Source organism: Bactrocera neohumeralis, chromosome 2 (assembly GCF_024586455.1).
Source record: "Bactrocera neohumeralis isolate Rockhampton chromosome 2, APGP_CSIRO_Bneo_wtdbg2-racon-allhic-juicebox.fasta_v2, whole genome shotgun sequence".
In the NCBI taxonomy this organism is placed as follows: Eukaryota; Metazoa; Arthropoda; class Insecta; order Diptera; family Tephritidae; genus Bactrocera; species Bactrocera neohumeralis.
The window spans coordinates 84,391,984-84,418,549 of NC_065919.1; the positions used below are offsets into that span (position 1 = coordinate 84,391,984).

The window sequence follows — 26,566 nt, forward strand, 5'->3', positions numbered from 1 at the left end:
CGAAATTTCTCAGAAAAATATCATTCGAAATTAGGGGAGGCTTATAACGAATTCAGTAATATTTTGGTACAAAAACCACAAATCATAGAAGATAACTGAGTCTCTACGTTACATATCTGAATATAAAAATCAAAAAAATTTTTAGAGCTTTCCGTATCAATGAGAGTCTACCGCAATCGAAGAATTCGAAAGAAGTATGAAAAATATTTTGGCTTAATACAAAGGTTTGAGAAATTACTAAGAATACTGTGGTGTCTCCTGTACAGAACTTCGGAGTTACAGAATACTACCGTGAAAAAAACCTATTAATTTCAATTTCGCTCGAAAACCCATTCGCCGAAAATTTCTTTTTCTTGGTTGGTATGACTGTCAGTGACATCTGTGTCAAGAATCACGTCAAAATAACACTGGTAAATAAAAATCCACTGGTTTTTTGTGACATGAACAGAACAAAGTGTTTATTTTGTAAAAATTGCCACAAATGCAGAAAGTAGCTACAGATTTCCTATAGTTTTTTTTACTATGAGGATTTTTGTTAAAAAAAAACACCGATAGATATATTATTGTCTTATAATATTATTAACCAAAGAGTACCTTAAAATGTTACTATCGATGTTTTTCGGCGATATTTTGTTTTTGAAGTATCCCTTAACAATGTCCAGCAGTAATCGGCAAGCAAACTGGCACTCCACTTGCCTTGGTACCGTTTCACCATAGCAGCAATGTATTAGCGGAACCGTTCCCCATGTTCGTCCCTTACGGTCCCTAAATGTTCGTCTCCCCCGTTCGTGTTTCAGATACAAGAACCCTCTTCCATTTCTGTCCATTGCCTTAACAAAACACTTCATTAAAACCAATTTAACATGCATAGGTGGTAGAAATACATTTTTGGGACCAACTAGAGGTTCACCTGTAACGTTTTTTTGTCCCGGAGTGAGTGCCTGACGTACGGGCCTGTGTCATGCGAATTTGCTGAATAGCCAGAAAGTACAAGAAGGTAAATCAGGCGAATGCGGTGGTTGCGGCACGATATTAGTTGAAAAAGTGGCGAAATGATCACGAATAACCTATGCAGGATGATGGATTATCGCACTTGTTTGTTCAATAAATTCAGACATAGTAAAAATTCACTTTGAGAACCTCACAAAACGACGCGTATCTTAAATACTAAACAATATTTTGACGTGAAATTTAGCAAAGATGTCACTAACAGTACTACCAACTTAAAGAAAAAAAATTTACCGATTCGAAATACACGCGAAGTATAAATTCTAACTGAATATCTGTGGGTGATAGATTTGTTTTCCGAATTGACTTCAGGGTATCAAACTGCATTAAAACAGTGTTATTGAGGTGAAGTCTGTTTAAGTGTTTTGTGCCTTTTGACGAATTTCAACCAATAGCGTGTCGCAATCCCTATTTAGCTCCGTGTGACTTCTGGCTATTCAGCCAACTCAAACGACTGCTCCGGGGAAACGGTTTTGAAAAAACGTCGGCACAAATGCATTGAGATCAATGGTATTACTTTGAGGCGGACGAAATAGATGTTGATGAATAAATTATGAATTTTAAAATTATGAACATTGTCGAACTATTTTTTGCTCATACTAGTACAGGAGTTTTTTTCTCAATAAACATAATCCAAATTGGTTCATTTACAAAACAAATCAAGCGAACTCAAAAATTAATAATTTGCTACTTCCTTCAAAAAAACGATTGTAGAAACATGGTTTGAATGCTCTCTGATCGCTGGCTGCGCCCGCCTGCATCGAGAAGACTGCAGGAAATATCAAGAGCAATACACCAGAGAAGCAATGGAATATCTCTTGTGCATTAACCCCATAGTTAAAAAACATGCTTTCAGAATTTATAGGCTCTATAGTATGAAACAATGGAAGAGGTACCTTTTATAGGGCCACCAAACCTGCTGAAATTCGCTACAAGCGCTGGCATACTAAGGGATTGCTACTCCTCCTGGAATGCTTGCCATTCCGCCATCTGATATTACTAAAAACCAAAGCTTGTCTTATAAGCTTAGCAGACTAACTACTTATCAGCAGTGTATATAATGTTGGCTTCATCGAAATTTTGATAATTTGTCCCATTTGGCGCACAATTACAGCATAAGAAAATATATGTTTAAATTATACTAAAGGTATATATGTACGTATATATCAAGATCTTTCGAAACGCTTCACCGCTTACTCGAACTAATGTAAACAAACGCAAATGCATGGTCTTGAACTAAACGTTATTTATGAGAACACATACAAAGAAATATGTAAATTACAATACTTTTTTTTATATTTTACACTTTCCTACTACTTCCGAGAAAATTTCAAACTACTTTGTTTCCAATTCTAACTACATGGACCAACAGTTTGTCAGCAAAATTAAGAGTCTGCCTGCCGAGCGAGCGAGAAAATTCCCAGAACGTTTAAGAACGTTTAAAAATGCTTTATGCAAATTTTCTCTCTGACTTCCGAAGTAATTTCTTAAATATTTGCATACATTACGGCGCACAAGCGAAAACAACGTCATTTCAACAGAAAGAAGTTCAGCAGAAAATGTTCCTTTTGTGGAGCGCGTTGTTTTTGTCTTTGCATGCAACGCACACATATACACAAACGCTCTGGTTAACATGCCCCTGTCTGTGTGCACAAACGCATTGTTTATGTATGCACTTGACTAGACTTCGTTGACGGATGCACTCGTGTATGCAGCAAAGTGCGGCCGCTTGCAACGCTCCGAGTGTCATGAGTACTTCTACGCAAACATCAAACAAACAACAGCAGCAACAATGAAAGCAAAGCACACACGTAATGATCATCTTTTTCGTCAAGCAGCCATCATCGTCGGCATTTCAAGACAACAAAGCTGTAAACAACGACAAAAACGATTGCAGTTAGTAGAGCAGAGGGTAAATACGATTAGAGCAACAACAGTGTCATAAACCAGATCGGTCCGTTATCGTGTTTTACTTTTAGTCGGTTTTCCATCTAAGCTCTCTCAGTTTCTTACGAGTAGTGAGTGCCCTGCAGGAAAATATTTCTTGTTAGCTCCTCAGCTTTACAGTTTCCTGTGATTTCTTTGCTGTGGTCTGTTACTCATTCAAGCCTTATCACACAGACACTCGATGCTATTGATAGCGAGCTTAGGAACTCTTTGACCAGCCCTGAGTGTCACTTCTCTGAAGGAGGCTGCACTCCGGAGCAGTAAATCTGCTGCTACCTTAATGGCTGAAACCTCGGCCTGGAATACACTGCAATAGTCGGAAGTCTAAAACTGCAGTTGATAGAGAGCTCTTGACGTTAGATCCCTACACCAACCTTCCCTCCAAGCATTTGACCCATCCGTGAATAAGCTCATTGCCCCTCTCCTCCAAAGGCTTCTTCCCACCCACAACTCCTTCGCCGGTATATTGTTGAAGAAGGAGCCGTCAGAGTTCAGTTTAGAGACTCCATGATCCAAGTGACGCGGTATGAAGTCGAAATGAGTGAGGATTTCGGAGTGTTCAGACCCGTGTTCAAGACTTTCTCAGTCTGATGATAGCTTTCGCAGTCGTACACCTTCCGGCGATGTTCATGGGCAGTACGTACAGGATGGCGTTAAGTGCCATGGTTGGGGTGGACCTTAGTGCACTAGAGCCCTTCATAACATAAAGACTCCATAGAACATAATGGGCTTGACTGTGGTGCCTTAAAGCTAGAGGAGGCAAGCGTTAAAATTCCGAGAAAACATTTGAAATAAAAGGGCTTCTTAAAACCCCTTTTTCAAATGTTAGCATATATTAAAGACTTCCTTATAACCGGTACCTTTCAAGGTCTCCTCGAGCTTATATAAATTGCAACAGTTTCGAACTTGAAACCCCTTTTTAACTTCTTCAAGATTTCCATGCTGGTCTTACCACACAAGTGCCCATATATATGCCTGTATGCCTTAAGTGGATTATCTAACAATATGCAAACTAAGAAACAACAACAACAACACAAGTTGCGAACAATAGTCGGTTTCTACACAACAAAAATAACAACAAGAGTAAGCAAAAGAAACATTAGTGCAAATACATACAAAAAAGGCTGCGGGCTATTGAGCCACTCTTCTTGCCGTTGCCGCAGCAGCACGCACAAGGCCACCATAGTTGGGATAACCACCAAGCAAGTGCATGCAAACAGCAGACAAGGACGATGCTGCTGCTGTTGCAGTTAAACCGAAGAAGAAACTCTTTAAGTTGAGGAATAATAAAGTTCTTGTCAAACTACCGGTTCGAGGCGGACCGAGAGGCAGCCATGCAAATCAGGCGGAAATGTTGCGACTTCCTCGTTGCATGCATGGCGAACGACAAAGGAGTGCAGCGTTGGAGGGGTGGACGAAACAACAGCCACAGCTGCCATGCTGGTTAGGGGAAACATTAGACGACGGCAGGAAGCTGCAAAGAGCCAGCGGCTGTAGTCCGCACACAGGCACACACACACACAGCTATCTCCAAGGACATAGCAGACACATTCTTTGCGCGCTTGTGTGTGCCAGTGCTGCCATGAAGATGATTAGCCCAGCCTTGGCAGGGGTGTAGCCCTACATACCACACTCACCACAATTTAAATACCACACATACATCTATACCTCAACCACCAAGCCACCAACAACTGGCATAGCAGACTGCTTTCTCACAATTTATTTGTCCTATTGGCCTAGTTTAAGAATAAAATACTAATTTATTAAATTGAATTGGATGAGCAGGATGTATGCTCAGGAAATTTATTGAAAAGGATTGCAATTGTAGAAGAAGTGAAGATTTGCTTAGCAGAATACTACTTTATTTCATTCGGTTACATCATTCTTCATTTGGTCTATAACATTCGATGATGATCTAATTGATTTTTATTGCGAAACAGTTGTATGGAATTAATGTTGAGGTGGAGGGTTACCAATAAAGGGAATTTAGTTGACAGCTAGAAAAGGCGCTGAAACTTCGTCTAACTTCGGAACTAGGAACAATGCTGACTACTGAGAATTCTGGTCGAATATGATTTCCAAACAAACTTTGAAGTCGACATCGTTCTTGTTGATGACTCTAGACCCTTTGTTGGATGGCAACGGGTTTATGAGTTTTAAGATTAATTACTTTTAAGAATTATTTTCTTTCATTTATTACCAAATAGAGATACCAGCTATTGTCGCCTGCGTCAATAGAAATTAAAGTTGCCCAGCAAAACTTGAGGTTACATGAGCACTTGCAAAGTTCCAAGACCATTCTCAGACCATTGGAATTGCAGTCGATGGCGTTAAAATTTCAACAGTCAATAACACTAAGGTTTTAGGTGTGACATTCGACAGCCGCTTCACTCCTCACATGACCGCGATTTTTGCCAAAGTACAGAGCCGCAACAAATTCTCAAGTTACTAGCCGGCAGCACATAGGGAAAATACTAAGAAACGTTGTTGGCAACATACAAGGCAATCAGCCGGCCACTCTGTAACTACGCCGTACCAATATGTTCGCTTGGATGTAGTGAAACGCAGACGAGGAAACTACAGACATGTCAGAACACCGGACTACAACGGGATACCTCTTGATGTCTCCCAGCGAACACCTAATCAGTGAGACTCCCAGTTAAAGAGCATAATGAACTCTTCTTGAAGCATTTTCTGCGTAGGTGCTTTCGTAGAAATCATACCTGCAGTCACCTGCCTGTAGCGGAACCACCGCCCAGGAACATTAAGGGGTACTTCCTTAACTACGTTGTCGACATAGAAAAATACATGGATCAAACTTCGGGACGCAACAAACTTCAGACATGTACTGACCGCCATTCACAGTGGAGTCATTAACAACTTCACCGACTCCCTCTCAGTGAAAGCGTACTTGGAGTCAAACCACCATCCTATTTGCCACCACCTATTTGCATGCCCTGCTAATCGTACACATCTGATACCCCTCTCCCCATGGTCCCGGCCCCGTCGAAACAGTACGTTTCCTGAACCAACTTATCTAATGTAAGTATTATTATCCTCTTCGAATGATTAGATGATATACATATGTTAGTGAGATAGTGTTTTGTGGCATGTGTATATACATACATATGTAAGAGAATAGTTAGTGTGTCAGGTTTTAAGGAAATACTATATGTATTCACTGGTATCGACTGAATCCCATGGACGAATCGGATTATTCACTTAACATTTATAAATTTAACTATGATTTCAGCTTAAGTTCCGTTCTTTTGGCACAATTGTCATGAAATATTGTTTATCCAACATATCATCTCAATTAAGCAAGCTACCGTTTTAAAGTCGACCTCAACTTGCCAGCGCATCGGTATATAATATTTTTACGCACGCCTTTTGCATATCTCTTATGTGTGGCCTACATTTGAATTCTTTAGGGGCCTGTTTACCGGTGTTGTGTGCGTACTTAAGGAACGATCGTTTTTCAATGTCTGATTTGTTTCCTTTAACTGTCATTCGCCTTTGCAAACACTTGCAGTGTAAAGTTTCAATTCACCAACCCAATCACTCTAATGAACCCATTTAGATAATGCTTCTTTCCTTCTGTCTCATAAGCGGCGCAACAAAAGGTAAACAATTCATTACACTAAAAAAACATTGAAAGTAATGCTTTGAGGTTACAACGCACTCGATATTTTTCCTATATGTGTACACGAAATACACAAAATAGGCTATGAAAATACTAAATACGAGAGTGGATGGATAAGTCAGTGACTTTTTGGAACGCTTTGTACCCTTTTAGGAATGCCTTAAAATACTCGTTTTTGTTTTCAATTTTTGAGACATAATTTAAAGCTATAAAATAAAAACCTTCTATACATGTACTTTTTCGGAGGACTCCTTAGTGATTTTCAGCAAAAATTTGGTTTTTTCTGCGAAAACTTATGTAAAACCTCTAGTACTAATTTATGTATATTTATACTTTTTACTTTCAAAATACAGCAAAAAATTTTATTTGTTTCAATTGAAAATTTCGATAAGGTGGCAACTCTAAAAAATTTAGTTATGCGACGTAAAACGCTTGGCTTTCATATCGTATTAAATTATCGCATACTTTTTTTAAAAAGGTGGCAACTCTTTGTTTTTACAAGACCCTTCCCTTACTTTTTCGGAAGAGTATTAAGTGAGCTTCAGCAATAACTTGGATTTTTTCCTGGAAAAATTGTGTAAAACCAGTACTAGATATATTTTAATTTTCATAAACAGCAAAAAAATACAATTTCTTTGAATTGAAAATTTCAAAAAGGTGGCAACCCTAAAAAATTAATTTATGCGATACAAATCGCATTGCTTTTATAACGAACTAAATGAACGCATAAAATGTTTAAAAAGGTGGCAACTCTTTTTTAAAAAATATTTGTGACTTTTTTTAATTTGACAACCATAACGAAACAATTTATTTATTTTATCAATAAAAAAATATTATTTTATTTTAAATTGTTTTTAAAGTTGGCAACATTGGTGAAAAAAATTTTAACTTCTTAACTTTTTGTTGATTGCTTCCAGCGAAGACTGAAGAAAAACTAACTGACTCTCTCAGTTATCCTTGTACTTATCAACATACATACATATGTATGCATGCACATACATGCATATGTACATATGTATGTGGGTAGTATGTCTGTATTTTTACTTACTTATATATATGTATTTATATTTACGAAGAGGGCAAGTCTCTACGTATAAAAAGCCACGGCAGTAGAGCAACGAAAATGCTAACATTATTGTGGTAATATTATATACATATATACATACATATATGCACAAAAACAGAGGCACACACACATACACACACAGCTATGTTTATGTTAAGGTTGGCATTCAGGCCGGTGTGTTGTTTCCAATGTTGTTATTGTCATTAATTTTCCTGACATATTTGTTACTTTGGCGCACCTTGAAATACGAGCTTACACACACACATACAAATACAGAAATACATATTGACACAAACACAAACAATAAGGAGCGCAAACAAATTTATATTTATTGTTGACTATACATATGTATATGTGAGTGTGTGTGCTTGTACTTTGCTAACAACTAACTTCGTTCATTAGGACCGGACGCACTGCGCCACGAGACGCACAGCGCCGCCAACTGACGCCATCACGTATTTATAAATGTGTGTGTATGTATTTGTATATACTTGCACATGGGAAGTGTGTGTGTATGCAATAGTGTTTGTCGCACAACCGCTAGACCTGGCTAAAGGGAGCGCATGCACAGGTGTAGACAATTTAGAATTTCGCATTGCCGGCAAAGACGGCGACAACAATAACAATAATAGCAATGCTTTTTCTTGCAACAACATGCTAGCCAGGCGTCAGTGCTCAAAGGCTTCCGACATAGTTTAAAGCCGATTACCAAATATAAGGTCAAATTATAGGCGTTGAAGAAGGCCGACGCAACGCAGCTAGTTCCAGCGCTGCAGCCTTAAAGCACCAGTTGCGGTGTGTCCACCCCTGCCTTCGCCTGCGCCTGCGATTTAGCTAAGTGCTGAGACCTTGAACGCGCAAGTTGACGTGGTGACGAAATGTCTGGCAATAAAACGGTAAATATGCGAACCCACGAAACTTGTACTCCGAGTTTAACTCATTTTCGCTCACGGTGGATCGCATGACTTGGCGTAATTTGCCCGCATACATTTCCGATAGCATAAAATTTAATGTTTTCTGAACGGCTTTTCGTTACTTTTAGTTAGGAATGTTGGATTTACTTAATGGTAGGGACTTTTTAACTGAGAAGCCAGTAGAAAAAAGTCATCTAGATGGATATCAGCTATTCTGATGCAGCTGGAATGCAGTCTTACTGTTTAAATCTCAATCAGACAGTGTAAGGTTAGAGCTCTTTCAACCATTAGAATGTTGAAGTTGCTAAAAGCGAAGAGGACAGTGCCCGATTTTAGCTCCTACAATCATTGAACGGTGGACATTGCTAGATCACTTACGGTATACCCTAGAGCAGAAGAGCCTTGTCACTGCACAACTGGTCGTAGTTTAACATGCTTACTGAGTTGATCTGAAGTCCAGCAGTCCAGTAGTAAACCACAAGAAGCCAACGGAGCTATTTACCTTTTCCCATTCCGCAGTTATTGAAATTAAATTAACTGTCCTAATAAGCTCATCAGCCTTACAGTTTTCTACAATATCGCTGTGGCCAGGTACCCAAATCAATCTAATCAAAAAATAACTTGATGATAGAGATAAGGAATTCAGGCATCTCATCGCTAGTCTCAAGCTCAAGGGTAATATCGCTGCCGAAGACCCAATAATAAGCCATAAGTTTTAGCAGATAATTTGAAATGAAAATCAAACATAAAGTTTTTAGTTTCTAAATAGAGATGGTTGAAAATCTCACTTGCAAAAGCTTTCTTAAAGTTGATATGAAAGAAGGTAATGACTTGTTAGAACCCCTACCACTAGGAAAGCCTTACAGAGAGCGGAAAACCTTAGAAGATTTTAAGTCAACATTATCTTTCGACAGCGCAAGGTTCGTTCCTTAACTAGCCTTAAAAGCACGGTTAGTGAGCTCAAGACTTGGGCAGAGAAAATTCTGCCTGAGTTTGCTCAAAGCGTGCGGGGATTCTTGAGTGTTCAGATACATATTTGAAGGGTACAAGAGTACATAACTATTTTTTTTAACTGGACAATGGATGGCCCATCTTTGTCAGATATAAATCGTGAAGTCATAGTCCATCAAAATTTCTGTAATAGTGAAGAATACCTCTTGGCACTAGCCAGTGCTCAAATCTAAAGATGCCTCGGGAAACGTATTTAAAGAAAACACCGTTAATCATTTACCAGTGCGCCACAATCCAACCGTTAACGCGAATTTCCTCTAATTACCAACATCTAACATATTTGCGCTCACATATGTGGAAACCAGTTGTACATAAAGTGAATTATACAAGGCTCCTGATTAGCCCTAAAATGAACTCATCCACTCCCATCGAAATTAATTCGGCATTATTCTTCTCTACAAACCGCGAACGCCATGCCTTTCAGAGCAGAGGCTTTGTGTTTGTTGAATTTCGCGCGTGCTTCGGCGGTGTTGGTTGCCTTTCAATTAGAAGTGTCTGCTTTGTGGCCGACAACCGCCTGGTAACAAACGATAGTAGGCAACAAAGCGATCGCGCACTCACACGCACACATACCATCATGGCCTCACATACTTGCGAGTGTGACGAGTACGTTAGCACCAGCTTGTGGGAGGGTGGGGGTACGCACAACCGTTTGAATACTAAACAGCTTTTAACGAGTGTCGGGGTAGGATACGTATGTGTGTGTGTGTAAAAAGCGAGCATTTTTAGGCCAGCAAGGCATGGGTGTCACTAATGAATACAAACAAAGAATACTTTCGGAAGTGTACCAGCGAGCACGTTCAACACGTGCCCGATATGCCAGCACTACTACAATATATGTATATAAAGTGGGAAGTAGGGTTTTTTGGACTCCTTTTGGTACCTCATCGTGAGGAGAGTTAATTGTACTTGTTGCTGGTGTTGTTGCCTGTGTTGGAGCTTGATGATTTTAAGTTTAAGAAGAACTAATATTTTTCCTAACATATCGATCTAGATATTCCTAGCACCCCGTTAAGTTTTGCTGCACCAAGACTCTAATACCCTTCACATCTTTGTTTTTTCGGCATAAAAGGGTATTGATTTTGATCATTCAGTTTTTACGCCAGCTATGAGCTATAGAGGTCTGATTTGAACAAAATGTTTGGAGATGTCTTTTACAGAAATCCAAGCCATATTGGATTAAGATATTTTATCAAATAACAAATAAGGAAGAGCTAAGTTCAGCACACACCGCATACACCGTTATAAAAAAACGTCATTACGTTACTTGCTTCTTGATTTGTTTAAGGAAAGATAAAGAATCAAGTGGAATTTAAAATTGTGGTATATCGGAAGTAGACCTGGTTGAGGACAGATTTCACACTGTAAAATGGGAATGTCAATAGAATTTCATACTTTGAATTTGGTTAAAATCGGTCGGGCGGGTCTCGAGATATGTAATAAGATAAGTAAGATTTCTCCAAAGGTGAGCGCACATCGTTCAATTTTGACCCGACATATACAGGTAATACATACATACGGGCAGACGGTAATAGGTAAATCGACGGAGCTTGGCGCGCTGATCATTTATATATGTTTAGGGTGGGTAAACAAAACTATTTTTTCCCCCTTAGTGCTCTGAAAACAAAGTTCTTAGACACCTCTTAGAAAGCCTCTCCAAGCATGAACTCTTAATTGTTTAATATGTTAATAAATGATCAGCTTAACGAGCTGAGTCGATTTAGCTATGCCTGATTATCCGTCTGTATATACGCAAACTAGTATTTCAGTTTTTGAGATATAGATCGAAAATTTGTACACGCTTTCTTCTCTTGAAGAATTTGATAATTTGTCGGAACCGTCGATATCGGACCACTATTTCAAATTGCAACCATACAAACTGGCGGATCGAAATACAAGTAAAGTCCTTTTACAAGTGGAAAACTTTCTTAATAAACAGCATGTCTTTCTAAAATTTAGCACGGAACAGATTAATGTTCAAAGTAATACTACAATATGGACTTTATCAATGTGCTTGGACTAAGTGAGTCTTTGTGATTTAGGAGATAAGATCGGGGTGCATTCCTCTTTTATCAATCTAATCTTATACCACAATACTTAACAAATTGTTCAGATCGCATCACATTTTTTACATTATAAATGAACTTCTCACTGTTGACTTTCAATTTGTCAGAATCAGTCAAATGCTCTTTTACAAGTCTTAAGAATCTCGCATTTTTTGAGTTTCGTTCTTTAGCCCTAACTTTCGATTTGAACTCTCTCAAAATTATTATTCGAGGTAATAAATTTAACCTACTAACTTTTGGGAATTTTACTGAAAGCGTCTTTATATCAATAGTAGTAGTAGTAAAAGCAGTTTTTCCCATTCCAAATATATTTTTAGGAAAAATTCTTGCTGGCTTTAAATTTGTGGGTTTGCGAGTTATACGAGCTTTGCCCCTTTACTTCAATAAAACTGCAAAGAAAGTAGTTTTCTTGTTACGACGGGTCAATCGAGTTATTATTATTATCATGATGATTGCAGATTAACACATCTGTAGAATCATCTGTGGGGAAATTTGTGAAAATGGCACTATAACTTGTCAGTAAATTTATTAAATTTTAAAATCCGTAATTTTTCTCATAGTGAAAGCGTGTGATAACACTAACTTAGAAACTTAGCTTTGTTATTCATTAATTTCGGAGCCACTAATGGTTTTTTCTACTTTGACACGCGCAGCCTTGCTCGATCCAATAGTTAAATATTCACATTAGGTGAAACTATAATGCGTTTGAATACTGTTAGTTTTAATTAAATTCGTTGCGCTTTGCCTTTACATATTTATTTTAGTGAAAAATTTAAATTTTTTCTCAATGATACCGTTTGTCAATTTTGTGGCCATTAGATTGCTCATTCATTTGCGAATTCGACTTTAATTCAGATTTGCTCCATTCACAAAATGCCAGTTGAATTAAATTTTTTGCCAATTAAATATATAAAAACACACAATTTTTGCTAGGCTATTATATGCCTACTAACATAAATTAACACATATTAAGTTCGTAAATGTGATAAAAAAATATTCCAACATTTTGCGGTTTGTTTGTTTAGTCGATTTGGCTTTTTATTCAGAAATCGATCCAATATTGTCAGTCAACATTTAAATTCCTGTTATTGTAATTAAATGCTAATTTTTCACGGATTTCGTTGCGCTGTGATTAGCACCGGTAAATCGCCTAATTTACATAAATTTTGGGTTTCGCAAATATGTGTGCTTGTATGTGTGCATATATAAGGTTCTAAAGTGATTGTAAAAAAATTATAAAAAACGATTTAAATAGAAACTTTGACACATTTCTTTCCGCTATAAAATACTATAATCATCATTAAGCTCGCTTTGGTATGATTAGTGGTTTGAACGTTCAACTTCAACAACCAAATATATGTCATTTTTTTATAATTTTGATGCCCTCTAGCGGGATTATATAATGCCTATAATCCTATCCCACACAGTTTTTTCATTACAGTTATTCAACTGATAAATTATTTGCAAATCACTTCTATTATAGTCATTGGCAACCCTAAGCCAATTTTCTTTAATATTTGCATTATTGACATTATATTGTTCAGGTTGTTATAACCTCTTAATATCTATTCTTTATTTTACTGAAAACAGGTGGCAATGCGGTGAAAAGGGTATTTCAACCCTTTTGTGTAACCTGCACAGGTTTCAATGTTTGAAACATACAAACAGCCATTTTTTCCACTTGCTACTCAGGAAAATGATCTCTTAGACCTTCCCGTAAAGGGTTTCAGACGTTTTCTTCTGGAAAAGCATAGTGTTCGCTGTTCAGAGCATATATGTATATATTCGCTCAAGTCCATACAAAAAAGTCCGGTCCTTATCCTCGACCGAATCAGACCTTCTTTAGTGAATTTCCTTTTAGTTTCTTAAATTGGCATATAATACATTCAGTGGTGCGTATCTTCGACAAAATAAAGCAAGTAAGGAAGGGCTAAGTTCGGGTGTCACCGAACATTTTATACTCTCGCACGATAAAGTGATAATCGAGATTTCATTATCAGTCATTAACATATTTTTCAAATACCGTATTTGTGTAAAGTTTTATTCCGCTATCATCATTGGTTCCTAATGTATATGCTCGTATTATACAGAGAAGGCATCAGAGGGAATTCAAAATAGCGTTATATTGGAAGAGGCGTGGTTGTGAACCGATTTCACCCATATTTCGTACATGTCATCAGGGTGTTAAGAAAATATTATAAACCGAATTTCATTGAAATCGGTAGAGTAGTTCCTGAGATATGGTTTTTGGTCCATAAGTGGGCGACGCCACGCCCATTTTCAATTTAAAAAAAGCCTCGGGTGCACCGTAAAATTTAGTGTTTCTGACGTTTTTTGTTAGTCGGTTAACGCACTTTTAGTGATTTTCAACATAACCTTTGTATGGGAGGTGGGCGAGGTTGTTATCCGATTTCTTCCATTTTTGAACTGTATATGGAAATGCCTGAAGAAAACGACTCTATAGACTTTGGTTGACATAGCTATAGTAGTTTCCGAGATATGTACAAAAAACTTAGTAGGGGACGGGGCCACGCCCACTTTTCCAAAAAATTACTTCCAACTATGCCCCTCCCTAATGCGGTTTTAGGACTTACAAACAACCGTTATGTGAACAAAACTATAATACTCTCCTTAGCAACTTTGTTGCGAGAGTATAAAAATAAAGAAAAGCCAAATATGGAGAATTGGAAGAACTTTATGTTGTATTTCGTAGAGAAGCATATTTTTTCCGGACTCTAATCGACTCTATTTCCACAAAATATGCGGGGATTTTCAAACTTACCAACTGGGGACACATTTTATAACTAATAATTTAACCAAAATGTCAAGTAAATCATACTAAGAATTTCTGCTTGGAATCTAGCTATAATTGAAGTAATCCGATTTCAACTCAGCTTATGATCTATCCTCGAACGAAAGGTAACCTCATTTTCTAATTGGACTACCTCCGTGTCATAAGTGCTTAAGATAAATTTAGTATATCTACTATGTAATCAATAAAACACAACTAGGGTCGCTTTCTCAATATCTATTTAGCAGCCATGAGCCAGTTCTGTTCTGGTTAACTTAGCCAAGACTCCTACTTTCAGTAAAGAACACTTCTTTTAACCAAAACTTAACTGTCAGATGGCTGCTAACCAGACAAACGGCCTTAGAGAGGCGAATATTAATAAAAAAATGAAAAGAAGTATATATTTTATATTCAAATTAGTACATGTGTTAGCAGATAACCCAAAAAAAAGTGTAAAACACGGAGCAGAGCATATTCGATCGTCTTGTCAAATCCACACATCGAACATCCATAACTACGTGTGTGTACCTACCTAAACGTATGTTTCAGCTCGCGTGATCGAGAGCCAGCAAAAATGAATTCGTATTGCACAGCTGTGAGACGCGACTGAACTTATTTAAATTGATCCGTGTAGCTGGGCGTTTTGCTGATAACAAAAATAACAACATCTATCCATTAATTATTAATCACTTAACTAATTTGCAAAGTTTTTAGCGAATCTGTTACGAATTTTAATGAGTCCATACTAAGTGGCGGCGGCTGCCCCTTATCAAGACATCAATATCACAAGTTATTTGGACTGAGTGAGTATGCAATACTGCGCGTCCCATTTGCGAGACATGAACTTGAGCATTATACGAATTTATTGCTTCAACTGCTTTGCGAAAGCTCTTGTTGTAGGTGGACTAAATAAGTGAACTTCATTTTTGATATAAAATAACCGCGGAGATCTACAACTGACATCACAAACAGTTCATCTCTCTCAAGTCGAGCATCACACTTGCACTCGAGGAAACCGATAATGCGTGCCTTCATTGTGAGTAGAATTGTTGGACTTATTCAAAGCACAATATAAACAAAAAATGTCCTATTCTCAATTTCCAGGTATTAGCTTTGTTCGCCGTAGCGCGTGCTGATGTTGGTGGCTACAACTACCCATCTGCAGGCGGTTCCCTTGGCGGTTTGGGTGGCTCCCACGGCAGCGATGGCGCTGCGCACTTGAGTGCACCCATTGGCGGTCATGGTGCTGGACCCGTGAGCAGTGGCGGTATTGGTGATTTCGGTAGCCCACTCAGTGCGCCTGTTGATGCCGGTCACGCAGCACCAGCTCCGGCTGCACCTGAATTCCAGAAGGAATTCTTCACCTACACCGCACCAGAAGCTGACTTCGATGATGATAAGTCTCTGGGTGATTTGTCTGGCTCGTTGAAGAAGAACTTGCGTGTCGTCTTCATTAAGGGACCCGAAAACAATGGACTCTCAGATGCTGCCCTCCAACTGGCTAAACACGCCGGTGAAGAGAGAACCGCCATTTATGTGTTGCAGAAACAAAACGACATCTCTGGCTTGGCTCAGCAATTGCAGAACCTCAACAGACAGAACACCAACAAACCCGAAGTGCACTTCGTTAAATACCGCACACCCGAAGATGCGGCTCACGCTCAACATGCCATCCAACAGCAATACGACGATTTGGGTGGAAAGTCCGTGTCGCATGACGGTGGCTTGGCCCCAGTGCATAACTATGCTTCCCCAGCTGCACCTGCTGCACCCGTCGCTCCCTCCAACTCATACATTCCTCCCGCAGCACCCGTAGCCAATGCTGCTCCAGTCGCTCCAGTTGCGCCATCGAACTCGTACATTCCACCTGCAGCACCAGCCAACACCTACATTCCTCCCGCCAGCCAGCCACAGGCACCAAGCAACGCCTACTTGCCAATCCTGAAGTTCTAAGGTGATTGTTGACGTAAGCGACTTTTTGAGTTATGGTCGTACAAAGTAACAGACAAATCTCCCGCTTACCCTCATTGTATAATAATGTTCATGAATGTGTTACACAACTAGTTTTATTTTGTACATAATTAGTTAATAAAAAACTTAAATCAATTTTAACAAACTTTGTCTCATTTAAATATTTTATCTGCGCATAATTTGTATTCCGTTCGTAACCCTGACCTTCGTCAAGTGATGCTGAGGAACACGTGTAAAATGTTGTTGTTATCTAAGCGCAGCTTCATTTGCATACAGAAAATTTGCCTTAAACACACAACAAATAAAACAAACAACACAACCAAAGTAAGGTGAGCATCTTCAAAAATCTGAATATTCATTGCTTGCTAAGTGATTCGCGCGCTGAAATGAGGTAAAGTGGATCAAAAAAGTCGGTTGACAAATTAATGAAGTTTAGAAGGCAGCTACTACTTGGTTGTTAACAACTAGACGGGTAGCAATATTTGATTTTAGTTAGGCAAGGGTTATACTGTGGGCAAAAAATAGTAAGACTTTTTAGTTTAAATTTCGAACGAAAATCCAGAGTAATACGATTGGTTCCAAATCACTTCATTTTTTCGAAAAACAGCGTCACGTTAACTTCTGTAAGCAATGCCTTCTGACTACCACGAGGTCAAGAAACACATTATTACTACCGATGAGTCTTGAATCTATGCTGACGACCCGGAAACAGACGATAGATCGGCCGAATATCGTGACGAAGTTGAGCCGAAGCCGAAAAAACTATGTCAAAGCAGGTCAAAAATCAAGGCTATGTTGGCAGTTTTGAAATTTTGCGGTCAAGTGTGGCTTATTTATACGGAGCAATTGGTAACAAATTACATGTTATAGTGTCTGTCAAGTTATGTTATACAGTCTCTCAACTAAGAGATATGAACTATGCCATATAAAGTCCACCAGTATACGCAAATTTTATTCTTAAGACATAACGATGGTTAGATCCCATTACTTGTACTAATTTCGCCAAAATGCGAAGTGATAGGGGTACCTTCTTTTATTCTCTTTATTCAAAAGCTAAACTATTTGATCAAATTTAGCACGGACTGGTTCATATAAACTGTGAGCGGAAAGCAAATCGATTGCAAATTTTTTCCTAGATTGATGTCATCTTTATGCTTCTGTGAAGTTCGATTTCCATATGTCAGTTAATTTGAGAGCCGTTGGCTTACGGTAACGATTTTGGTTGACAGTTTGTGTTTTATATCATGGTTTTGGGTTGCCTTGTTTATCACGAAAATAAGTATTTGAGCCGCAAAAAGCTTTCAGTGATGGCCGTGAAGCCATTGAGAGAGACTCATTTGAGCTGCCTATTGAAAAATTACAGAAATAGTGCTTGAAGAGAATGAGATTTGCATCAGTAAGATAGCAGAGATACTCAATATCTATTATGGATCATGTAAGCTTTTTGGTTAATGTTTTGGGTATGAAACTTGTCAATGCTGAACCCGTACCAAGAGTTCTGATATTTTTCTGCAAAAACGAGGTCGCTTAGATATAGCAAATGGGATGCTTGTTAACGAAACTCAATTCCTCAAACGCAATATTACTGATGACGACACGTGGCTTATGACTATCACATCAAAAATATCCAACAAACTAAAAATTGGCGCTGAAAACTGAGACGAAACCGGAAAAAATGAACAATGAGCACCTACCAGAGGTTTTTAACAAGTACATAGGAATTGGATTAATCGTGGACATGCTTGTATTGACCCTAGAAGCCCATTTTGAAAGCGATAATAAGACATGCGAGAGAAATTAAAGCTTTCTTGTCAGTCCAGGTCAAATTTGATCAGCTGATATACAATGCACCGTATATTCATTGATTTCAATGATACTCTTAAATTTTTGTCAAACTTGTTATAATATGCCAAAGAAGTCAATTAATCGATCTGGAAGGTAGATTCAGCTCATAAGTTATTTTGGTTTAAGTGAGGTCATAAAAGGTAATGAAGCATGGGCATGAATCAATAAAATTAAGGCGTTCAAACACACAGCGAATAAAATGTTGTTATTTAACATAAGCATAGCTACACTAGACTCTAGTTTTAAGAGAGATTTTACAGATAAATTTGAGATAGAAAACGTTTGAAATTGGTGAGACCCTTTGAAGCTTCAACCAGCATTTTACAGTTCAATTAAGTCAAATAATATACGGATGGAAAAATAAACTTGCGAAATCACCCTTCCTTAATTTCCGCCCTATAAAGCTTTACACATATAAATAATTATATATGCAAGTAGTTATATAACGGGTGTTCTTTGAGACGTTAGTTCCAGTGCGGCAGTACTTCTTTCAGAGTTAGTCTCGTTGAAAGCTGTTACTTGATTTATACTCAGTTTGGTTTGCCATTTATAATGAGCAGACTTACTGTAAAAGAACGGTTGCAAATCTTGCAAAATTTATTACCAAAATAGTGACTCAGTAGGGGCGACGCATCGCGCGCTGTGTCCAATATTCGATCAACAAAACATAATAACCCTACACGGTTGGTAATTCAAGCAATCATGGATCAGTGTCACACTATGTTAACTCCAGAGAATATAAGCGAATAGAAAATTAAAGCCGGACGATCAATAAGCACGTCGCACGTCCGGTGTATGGGCCCCAAATGTGATGGCCAACGATCCCGATTTTCACAAGAATATTTTGTTCAGCAATGAAGCTCATTTTTGGTGGAATGGGTTTATTAATTAAAAAAATTGTTCCTCATTTAGAGTGATGATAATTCACAAGTCATTATTGAGACTCTATGAACAGAATTTCCATATTTATCCATATTTATTTATAAATGAAACCGCCCATAGTATTACACTTAATGGGAAAAACAATAAAGCCATAATTAATTACTTTTTCGTGTTTGAATTTGATAATCTTGATGTTGATGACCTTTGATTCCAACAAGACGTCGCTACATATCATACAGCCAACGAAACAATCCACAATTTATTGAAGGCAACTTTTGGTAAGCACAATATTTAACCTTACACCTGTGTCGTGCCTTCAAGATCATGCAATTTTGCGCCGCTGGACTATTTTTAATGAGGTTTTGTGAAGTCGCTGGTCTATGACGATAAGTCTGAGACCAGGGACGTCTTGAAAGAGACAATTCAGCGCTTGGTCGAAAAATGGACCTCTCGGCTATAATTTATTAAAACCAACCATGGTGGTAGCTTCCCCGATATTATTTTTAAAATATAATGGCAACTCTTGTATTTATAATAAAGCTAAACTCTTGGCCATAACATTAAATTTATGCGTTTTATTTCTTCTTAAAAACCATATTACTAAAACAACACCCTTTATTGACAATATTAAAATATACACACTCACTATTCCATATATGGAATTAAAAAGTTATGCTGCCTGTCAAGCTTTCGCTCACAGGATTAACCTGTCTGAATACTGTCATTTGTATATATTTTTTGCCTGGCAGCTAATGCGGGCTGCCTGCCGCAAGAAAAACATTACTATGCACAAAAACAAGCTGCCAACTAATCCACTTATGGCTTCGGCAAAACATCGACAGAGAGCCAAACAACAACAACAACAAAAACCAGCAACAACAAAGTGTGTGTGGCGATAAAAGGTGGGTGTGTGAAAGCTATTAATTTGTAAAAGTGTCAATTAATAGCGGCAGTTTGGGGCAGCAAGTTGAGGTGTGTGAACCAGACAAGCCGGCGCTTCGTGAATTTACGACCGAAAATAAATTAGTAAACTAGCAGATGTATGTATGTATTTAAATGCGTGAAGCGCGTACATTATATATGATTAGAGGATATAAATTGCATGAAAAAGCGCTTTGCCACAAGCCAAGTGAAATAAGCGGCAATAACCTTAAGTAAGTGCGTGCGTGTGTGTGTTTAATAGATAAGCTTTAAATACATAAACCTGAAGCATAACCCAATTTATTTGCAAACTCAAATGCACAACTTTTTATGCTCAGCGCGCTTTAAAGCAAAGCGACGAAGGCGGCAGCCCGTACGTGCCACGTGTGGCGAGGCGTGTTAAAAACGGGAAGCTGCGTGCAACGAAAGTCAATACATAATGTTGAGTGTTACTAAACTGCGCTGCAACAGTTGTTGTTGTCGTTGTCGTTGTTTTTTTTTTGCATTTTTCCCCCACTTGTTTCAGCGTTTTGTCTTTATTTTGAAGCGGTCAAAAAGTACTTTACACGTTGTTGCACAATTTATGATTGTGCAGCGTGCAGACGCTTCCTGTTGCATTTTTATCGCTGCCACGTTTTAATGCGGTGGCGCTGTGTGCGCGTCTGCCTTTCTTGCTCGATGGCTTTTTGCAGTTGATTTTCGGTTTGCTATTTTAGTCCTTGGTAGGTGGTGGTCGGAGCTGCAGAGCAAAGTAATACTCATAAAGGGCGGACACACGTGTCTACATTCCACTGATAACCCAATAAACCAAACATTAATGAAGAAAAGAATATTAAAATATGCAGTTAGATGTAACAAACGCGAGAGTGGTTTAGTTCGCGACAGACTCTGGAGGGACTTGTTTAAGTGAGACACTGTGCTTGGAACTTGTGGAGCATTTCAATGGACCCGAAATAATCAAGGGATATTGGAGAGGTCTCTATATGTTATCAAGTATGAGAAAAAACGTTTAATATTCAGAATTCAGAAAAACTCAAATTTCAAAAACTTTAACTCCTATAACGCAATGCCACTGAGTGATAGTCTGATTTATGTTCACTTTAAGGATCGAAAAACTATTATTTGTTAGTAAATCTTCTTCTTCTTTAATGGCGTAGTCACCGCTTACCCGTCAATTCGTGATACCAAGTGCAGTCAACTCTTTCTCCACTTGATCTCTCCAACGGAGTGGAGGTCTTTCCCTTCCTCTGCTTCCCATGGCGGTCGAATACTTTCAGAGCTGGAGTGCTTTCATCCATACGGACGACATGAACTAGCCAGCGCAGCTGCTGTCTCTAATTCGCTGAACTATGTCAAGAGATCATCGTTCCACTGAAAGCGCTATTCGCCTTTGTCAATCCGTAAAGGACCATCAATCTTCCGCAGAAACTTTCATTCGAAAACTCGTAAATCGCCTCATCAGATGTTGTCATCGTCCACGCCTCTGCACCATTAAGCAGGACGGGAATAATGAGTGACTTATAGAGTTTGGTTTTTGTTCGACTTTATTCTCAATTGCCTATTCAGTCCGAAGTAGCACCTGTTGGCAAGAGTTATACTGCGTTGGATTTCGAGGCTGACATTGTTGTTGTTGCCAATGCTGGTTTCAAGATAGACGATATTATCTACGACTTCGAAGTTATGACTACCCACAGCCCTGGTTCACTGCCAGACCTATTTGCTTTGCTCCTCTATCTTGTTAGTAAGTAGTTACCTAAAAAATTCCAAGAAAAATCTAGCCTTGAAATTTCATAATCTCGATAACCTACTCCAGTTGATTAGCGAGAACAAACTTTCACTTAGTTCATATGAAATATGGAAAATTTTTAAATAAACCATGCTGTCCTTGCACAAATATTAGATTTCGGTCCAAACAGAAACGGTCTGACTGATAATATGTCAGCAATCATTAACCCCCATAACTCCAAAACCGCGTCAAAGAATCTTTTCTACTTTTGCCTCGAAGTGCGACTCATACAGTTTTCTATTGCTCACTAGGTTCAGTAACAACCAACAAAAAACCCACACACACGCACATTTGAAAAAAAAGCCAACACTTCCTGCTAGAAAGACTTGTTCAACAATTGCGCACACAGTTGGTTTTCTCTTCTAAGTAAACCTTTTTATCGACGGCAAGTCTGTGAGCATGTTTTGCAGGTGTTAAAACAAAAGCAACCGCAGGTCCCGACCTCACGACCCCACGACCCAACAGCTCACCTGTTCATTCAATCAAGCCGCCTAACTGCCCGAGCCTTAGCACCTAACCAAGGAAACGCATTACGCCCAACGGCACACAGGTTATGTGTTAAGGGCAGCAATTGTATTCAGTGCCCTTGTCGGCGGGCTTCACACTTCGCTGGTCAGCGATTCACGTGCTTGGCGGTAACAGCGGCGCGCAACAGGAAGCTCAAAAGTGCTCGAATGCATGCTTGACCAAGAGAGCAACGAATTGTAAGTAATTGCTCTTGAGGATTTTTTGTTGCTGCTGTTAGAACTATTGTTGTAGTTGTTTAACTAGGTATAAGAAAATGAATTTCATTGTTTTTACAACAAGATAAAGTGAAATATTTTTCGCAACTTTTACGTACCTCTCAAGTTATGGTACATGCAAAAAGTGAATTTTAAGTATTTTCGTAAAATGACTTAGAAGATACTTGGTGCTTTTAAAGCGATGCTTATTGTCATTGGAACCATTATTTTACTAAGTTGTCTGAACCGAACCGAATTATTTATATTACATGCTTAGTCCTATTGGCAGTCTCAAAAATTTTGGCGAATCGAAAGAGTCTTTTGCTAGTATTTTCTCGAATCTTGAATGAACGCTAAGAAATACTGTGATATATGGCCGGAAATTTAAGAATATCTATTGGTCATATTAAATCGATAAATATTTGTGTGATAATCAGTTCAATTTACAATATGAAGACCTTGCTCGGTTACTGATTTAAACACTGATACAGAAAATCAGAGTGGACTAAGATCCATAAGGCCACCAACTTAGCGATACGATGAAACCTCTGATGACAATTAACTCGATGGCTCGTCTTTGTTGGTCATTTAATATCACTTCAATGGATTACCAGCCTTGAAACCGCGATGTTGGGTTGCTAAAGATTACTTCAGTTTAAATTGGTAGGCCAATAAGCCAAGCATAGACCAGTTTTGGTCCTTTGCGTTACCAGATGAGTTTAGTTCTTAGGTCCTAGAGAAGTAGTCATCCTTTAGGATGCCTGTGTCCGCTTCGTTCCTTTTTTGTCCTCCATGTTGACTTTTAAATTCAGGGGTCCCTACATCTAGCATTTTACACCCACCGCCAGGTACCTCGTTAGCAATGGCCGTTGTACTACCCATACACCTACTTCTGAGGATGCATGTAAAGCAGTTCAACATAAGGAGATGATACAGCTCAGAGGATTTTTGCCGTTAATAAAAGGAAGACCTCTAAATTTTTCATGGATGTCAGCAAATTCTTATAAGAATGGATAACACATTTGCCCAATCGCATTTAATTTATCACAAGTATACTACTTTTCCTTGTCTTAAATTAGAGCTCGGAACGCGGAAAATGAAGACCCAAATATATTAAAAGTATAAGAAAAAGGGCTCATGTAATCTAGTATTTACGAACAGGAGACTCTGTAAAGCTCCGTTAGATAGCGCTAAAGTCATTGTTTCAAATTCGAAAGGAGATGTGATGAGGGTTAAGAAAGTTCTGGAGGGAGGTAAAGTAGGTAAATTTGACAGTTTTAAATGAGGACTATTTTAGTATTTTAGAAAAGTAAATCCAAAAAATATCGGTTGTTGAACATAAGTAAACCACGGTAAGTTTGAGATTTGATGAGGACTATAATTTGAAAGCAAATTTAAACAGCTGTTTTAGCAACTTTTTCTCTGGTATTAGCACTCTCGCATACCTTTCTCGGTTGAGACAACCTATAGCGCCAACTCCAGCTAATTGGTTAATTAAGGGGTACGAATAAAACCTCAAATGAAAAAGATTCAAAGCAGTAAGGCACTGAAATCCTTAAATCAATATAATTTCTATTATTAGTCTCGTTTTGTAAAAAATTTCCACTACAAGGAAATTTGTTGCTAACAAATTATACTTCGGAAATCGCGTGCCACTTGTTACCGTAATAATTTTACAACAAAAGAACATCCTTTCCTCGATAAGCATTAGCTACACGAGCATATACAAATATACATCTAAGCCAAGGTATGTGTTACAAACCGAAATCCCTACCTAATATATAGTACATATTTAGACCCCTAGGCAAGGGTCACTTTAATTTAGTGCCCGGTTAATCGTCTGGCTTTTAATTGCTCCATTTTATTACACTTTTCTGCTTCGCTTGTAGCTGAGTTGAAGCGTTTCATTGGCGTTACTTCATCAGATTGGCAAACCGACATTACCATATCGAGACCGAAATGCGAATGCGAATATTTCTACCATACCGACAGGCACACGAACCCGCACATTATATGGGCGCATATAATGCATGTGCCGGTTCGTAAGAATTTACAGCTTTTTGAGGCACAAACGTCCGCAATGTCACGCACCATTTGCGTGCCAAAATGTGTGCAAATTACTGTGTATTTGTATGGTACATAAACAAATCTACCAGCCTATGAGGGTCACTAATAGTGGTCAGTGATTTCTCAATATTAGTCATTTGCTGTTGGGCCCTTGGCTAAGGCTAATGTACTGCCGACCGCCGGACTTAAAATTTTATATTGCTCATTTTGCTTCGCAACATATGATATTGTACCGTTATAAAAGCAAATGTCATTGAAATACATAAGATGTCTACTTAATGGAGAACAAAATCCAAGGTCAGTTAAGACAGCGTTGCAAATCGCTTGTGAGTGGAGTGGGTATCTTTGTCACCCATGCTCGTACGTACTGCTGTATAAAAGAAACTGTAAAGAAATATTTTATAAGCCATTAAGATTCGAATATCTTTTAGCAGTAGCTTTTTTAAAGGTCGTTCCACATAGTTCAATATTTTATACCCGCTTAATGTGCAGTTTTTACGATGTAGCACAAGAGTTTATGACAACTTGACACCAATGACTTTTCTTTTTCTCTTTTCATTTACGGTTTAAAAATACTGTATATTAGAAATCAAGAGCCTGTAAAGCTAGGACCCCAAAAAAATCAAAAATGTAATGTGTGTGGTCTAGCGTTGTCCTGATGGAAGACGAAGCCCTTTCTGTTGATCAGTTCTGGCCCTTTTTTCGATTTCTTGCTTCAATCTTATCAGTTGTTGGCAGGAAAATGTAGAATCAATCGTTCGATCAGGCTGGAGCAGGTTATAGTAGATGACTCCTTTCCAATACCACCAAACACTCTGCTTAACCTTTCGAGGGGTCAATCCAGGCTTTGCGACCATTTGTTAGGCTTCACCACGCTTACACCATTATCTTTTTCGCACATTATTGTTGTATGTGATCCACTTTTCGTCTCCTGTTACCATTCGCTTCAGAAATGGTTCGATTTCATTTCGTTTCAGCAAAGAAGCGCAGATGCCACTTAGATCCATTGAATTTTTCAAAACAATTCAAATAGTACCCAAACATAGAGCTTCTTTTTGCAACCAGCCTTTTTTAAATAGTTCAAAACCGTTTGATGCTGAATTTTAAGTTATCGATATCATGGTTATGATATATGGTTAATTCTCTATCATTTCTTCGACTTTTGCGATAGGTGCAGGCTACATAATCAGATCCATCTTTCACATCGAAATTTCCAGAACGGAAGCAAGCGAACTATTATTGTGCTACTAGAACTGAATACAGCATCGTCTCTGTAAACTTCACAAATTTCATTGGTGGCTTGCGTTACATTCTTTTCTTTTTTATATAAAAATTTTTAAATATAGCGGTTTCTTAATTATTTCCATTCATTTTTGAAAAGCTGTAACTTTTTTTCAACTTCGCCGAATTTAATTTCATTTGGTTAAATGAAGCCTAAAATCTCACCTTTCCAACACTATTTTATGGTATAACACAATGTGATTGGTAGCACTGGCGATACCGACTGCTGTATTGACAAAATACGAAAGTACTCTTTCTACTACTTTATTTTAATATTCTTCTGGGTGTGTTGTAAGGCATGACTAAATTTTCTCAAGATAATCTCTAAAACTGAAGACTCTGTTTCGCATAATTAGTTTTTCGAATGCTTTCAGAAAGCTCCAAAATTAAATCAGAGTAAGTGTAGAGAGAGAGAGAGAGAGTCAGAGAGATCATACAAGGCTAGTAAATTATTGAATATGTATTTGGCAAAATCAGCAGAAATAAAGTATCATAGAAGCAATCTGATCGATTAGTAAAAGAAGGAAATTGATGCTTTAGAGGTCAGAAGTATGTAGATATGTAGGGATTCTGCTAAGAAGGCTTATAAGCCTCGTTTCTTGCGAAACCAGTTGTAGCTTGGAATTTCAATAGCTGAATCATCGA

The 26,566-nt window shown here is 38.2% G+C and overlaps 2 protein-coding genes across 2 annotated transcripts in view; one reads left to right on the top strand and one right to left on the bottom strand.

Annotated features, from left to right (window-relative positions):
• The window catches only part of LOC126751715 (uncharacterized), a 147,885-nt gene that overhangs the window by 19,736 nt on the left and 101,583 nt on the right, over positions 1–26,566 (bottom strand). The window lies entirely within an intron of this gene.
• On the top strand, positions 15,468–16,456 carry LOC126751719 (uncharacterized). Its single transcript, XM_050462206.1, has 2 exons — positions 15,468–15,482; positions 15,551–16,456. The coding sequence occupies exons 1-2, from the start codon at positions 15,468–15,470 to the stop codon at positions 16,397–16,399; spliced, it is 864 nt and encodes a 287-aa protein (XP_050318163.1). The 3' UTR covers positions 16,400–16,456.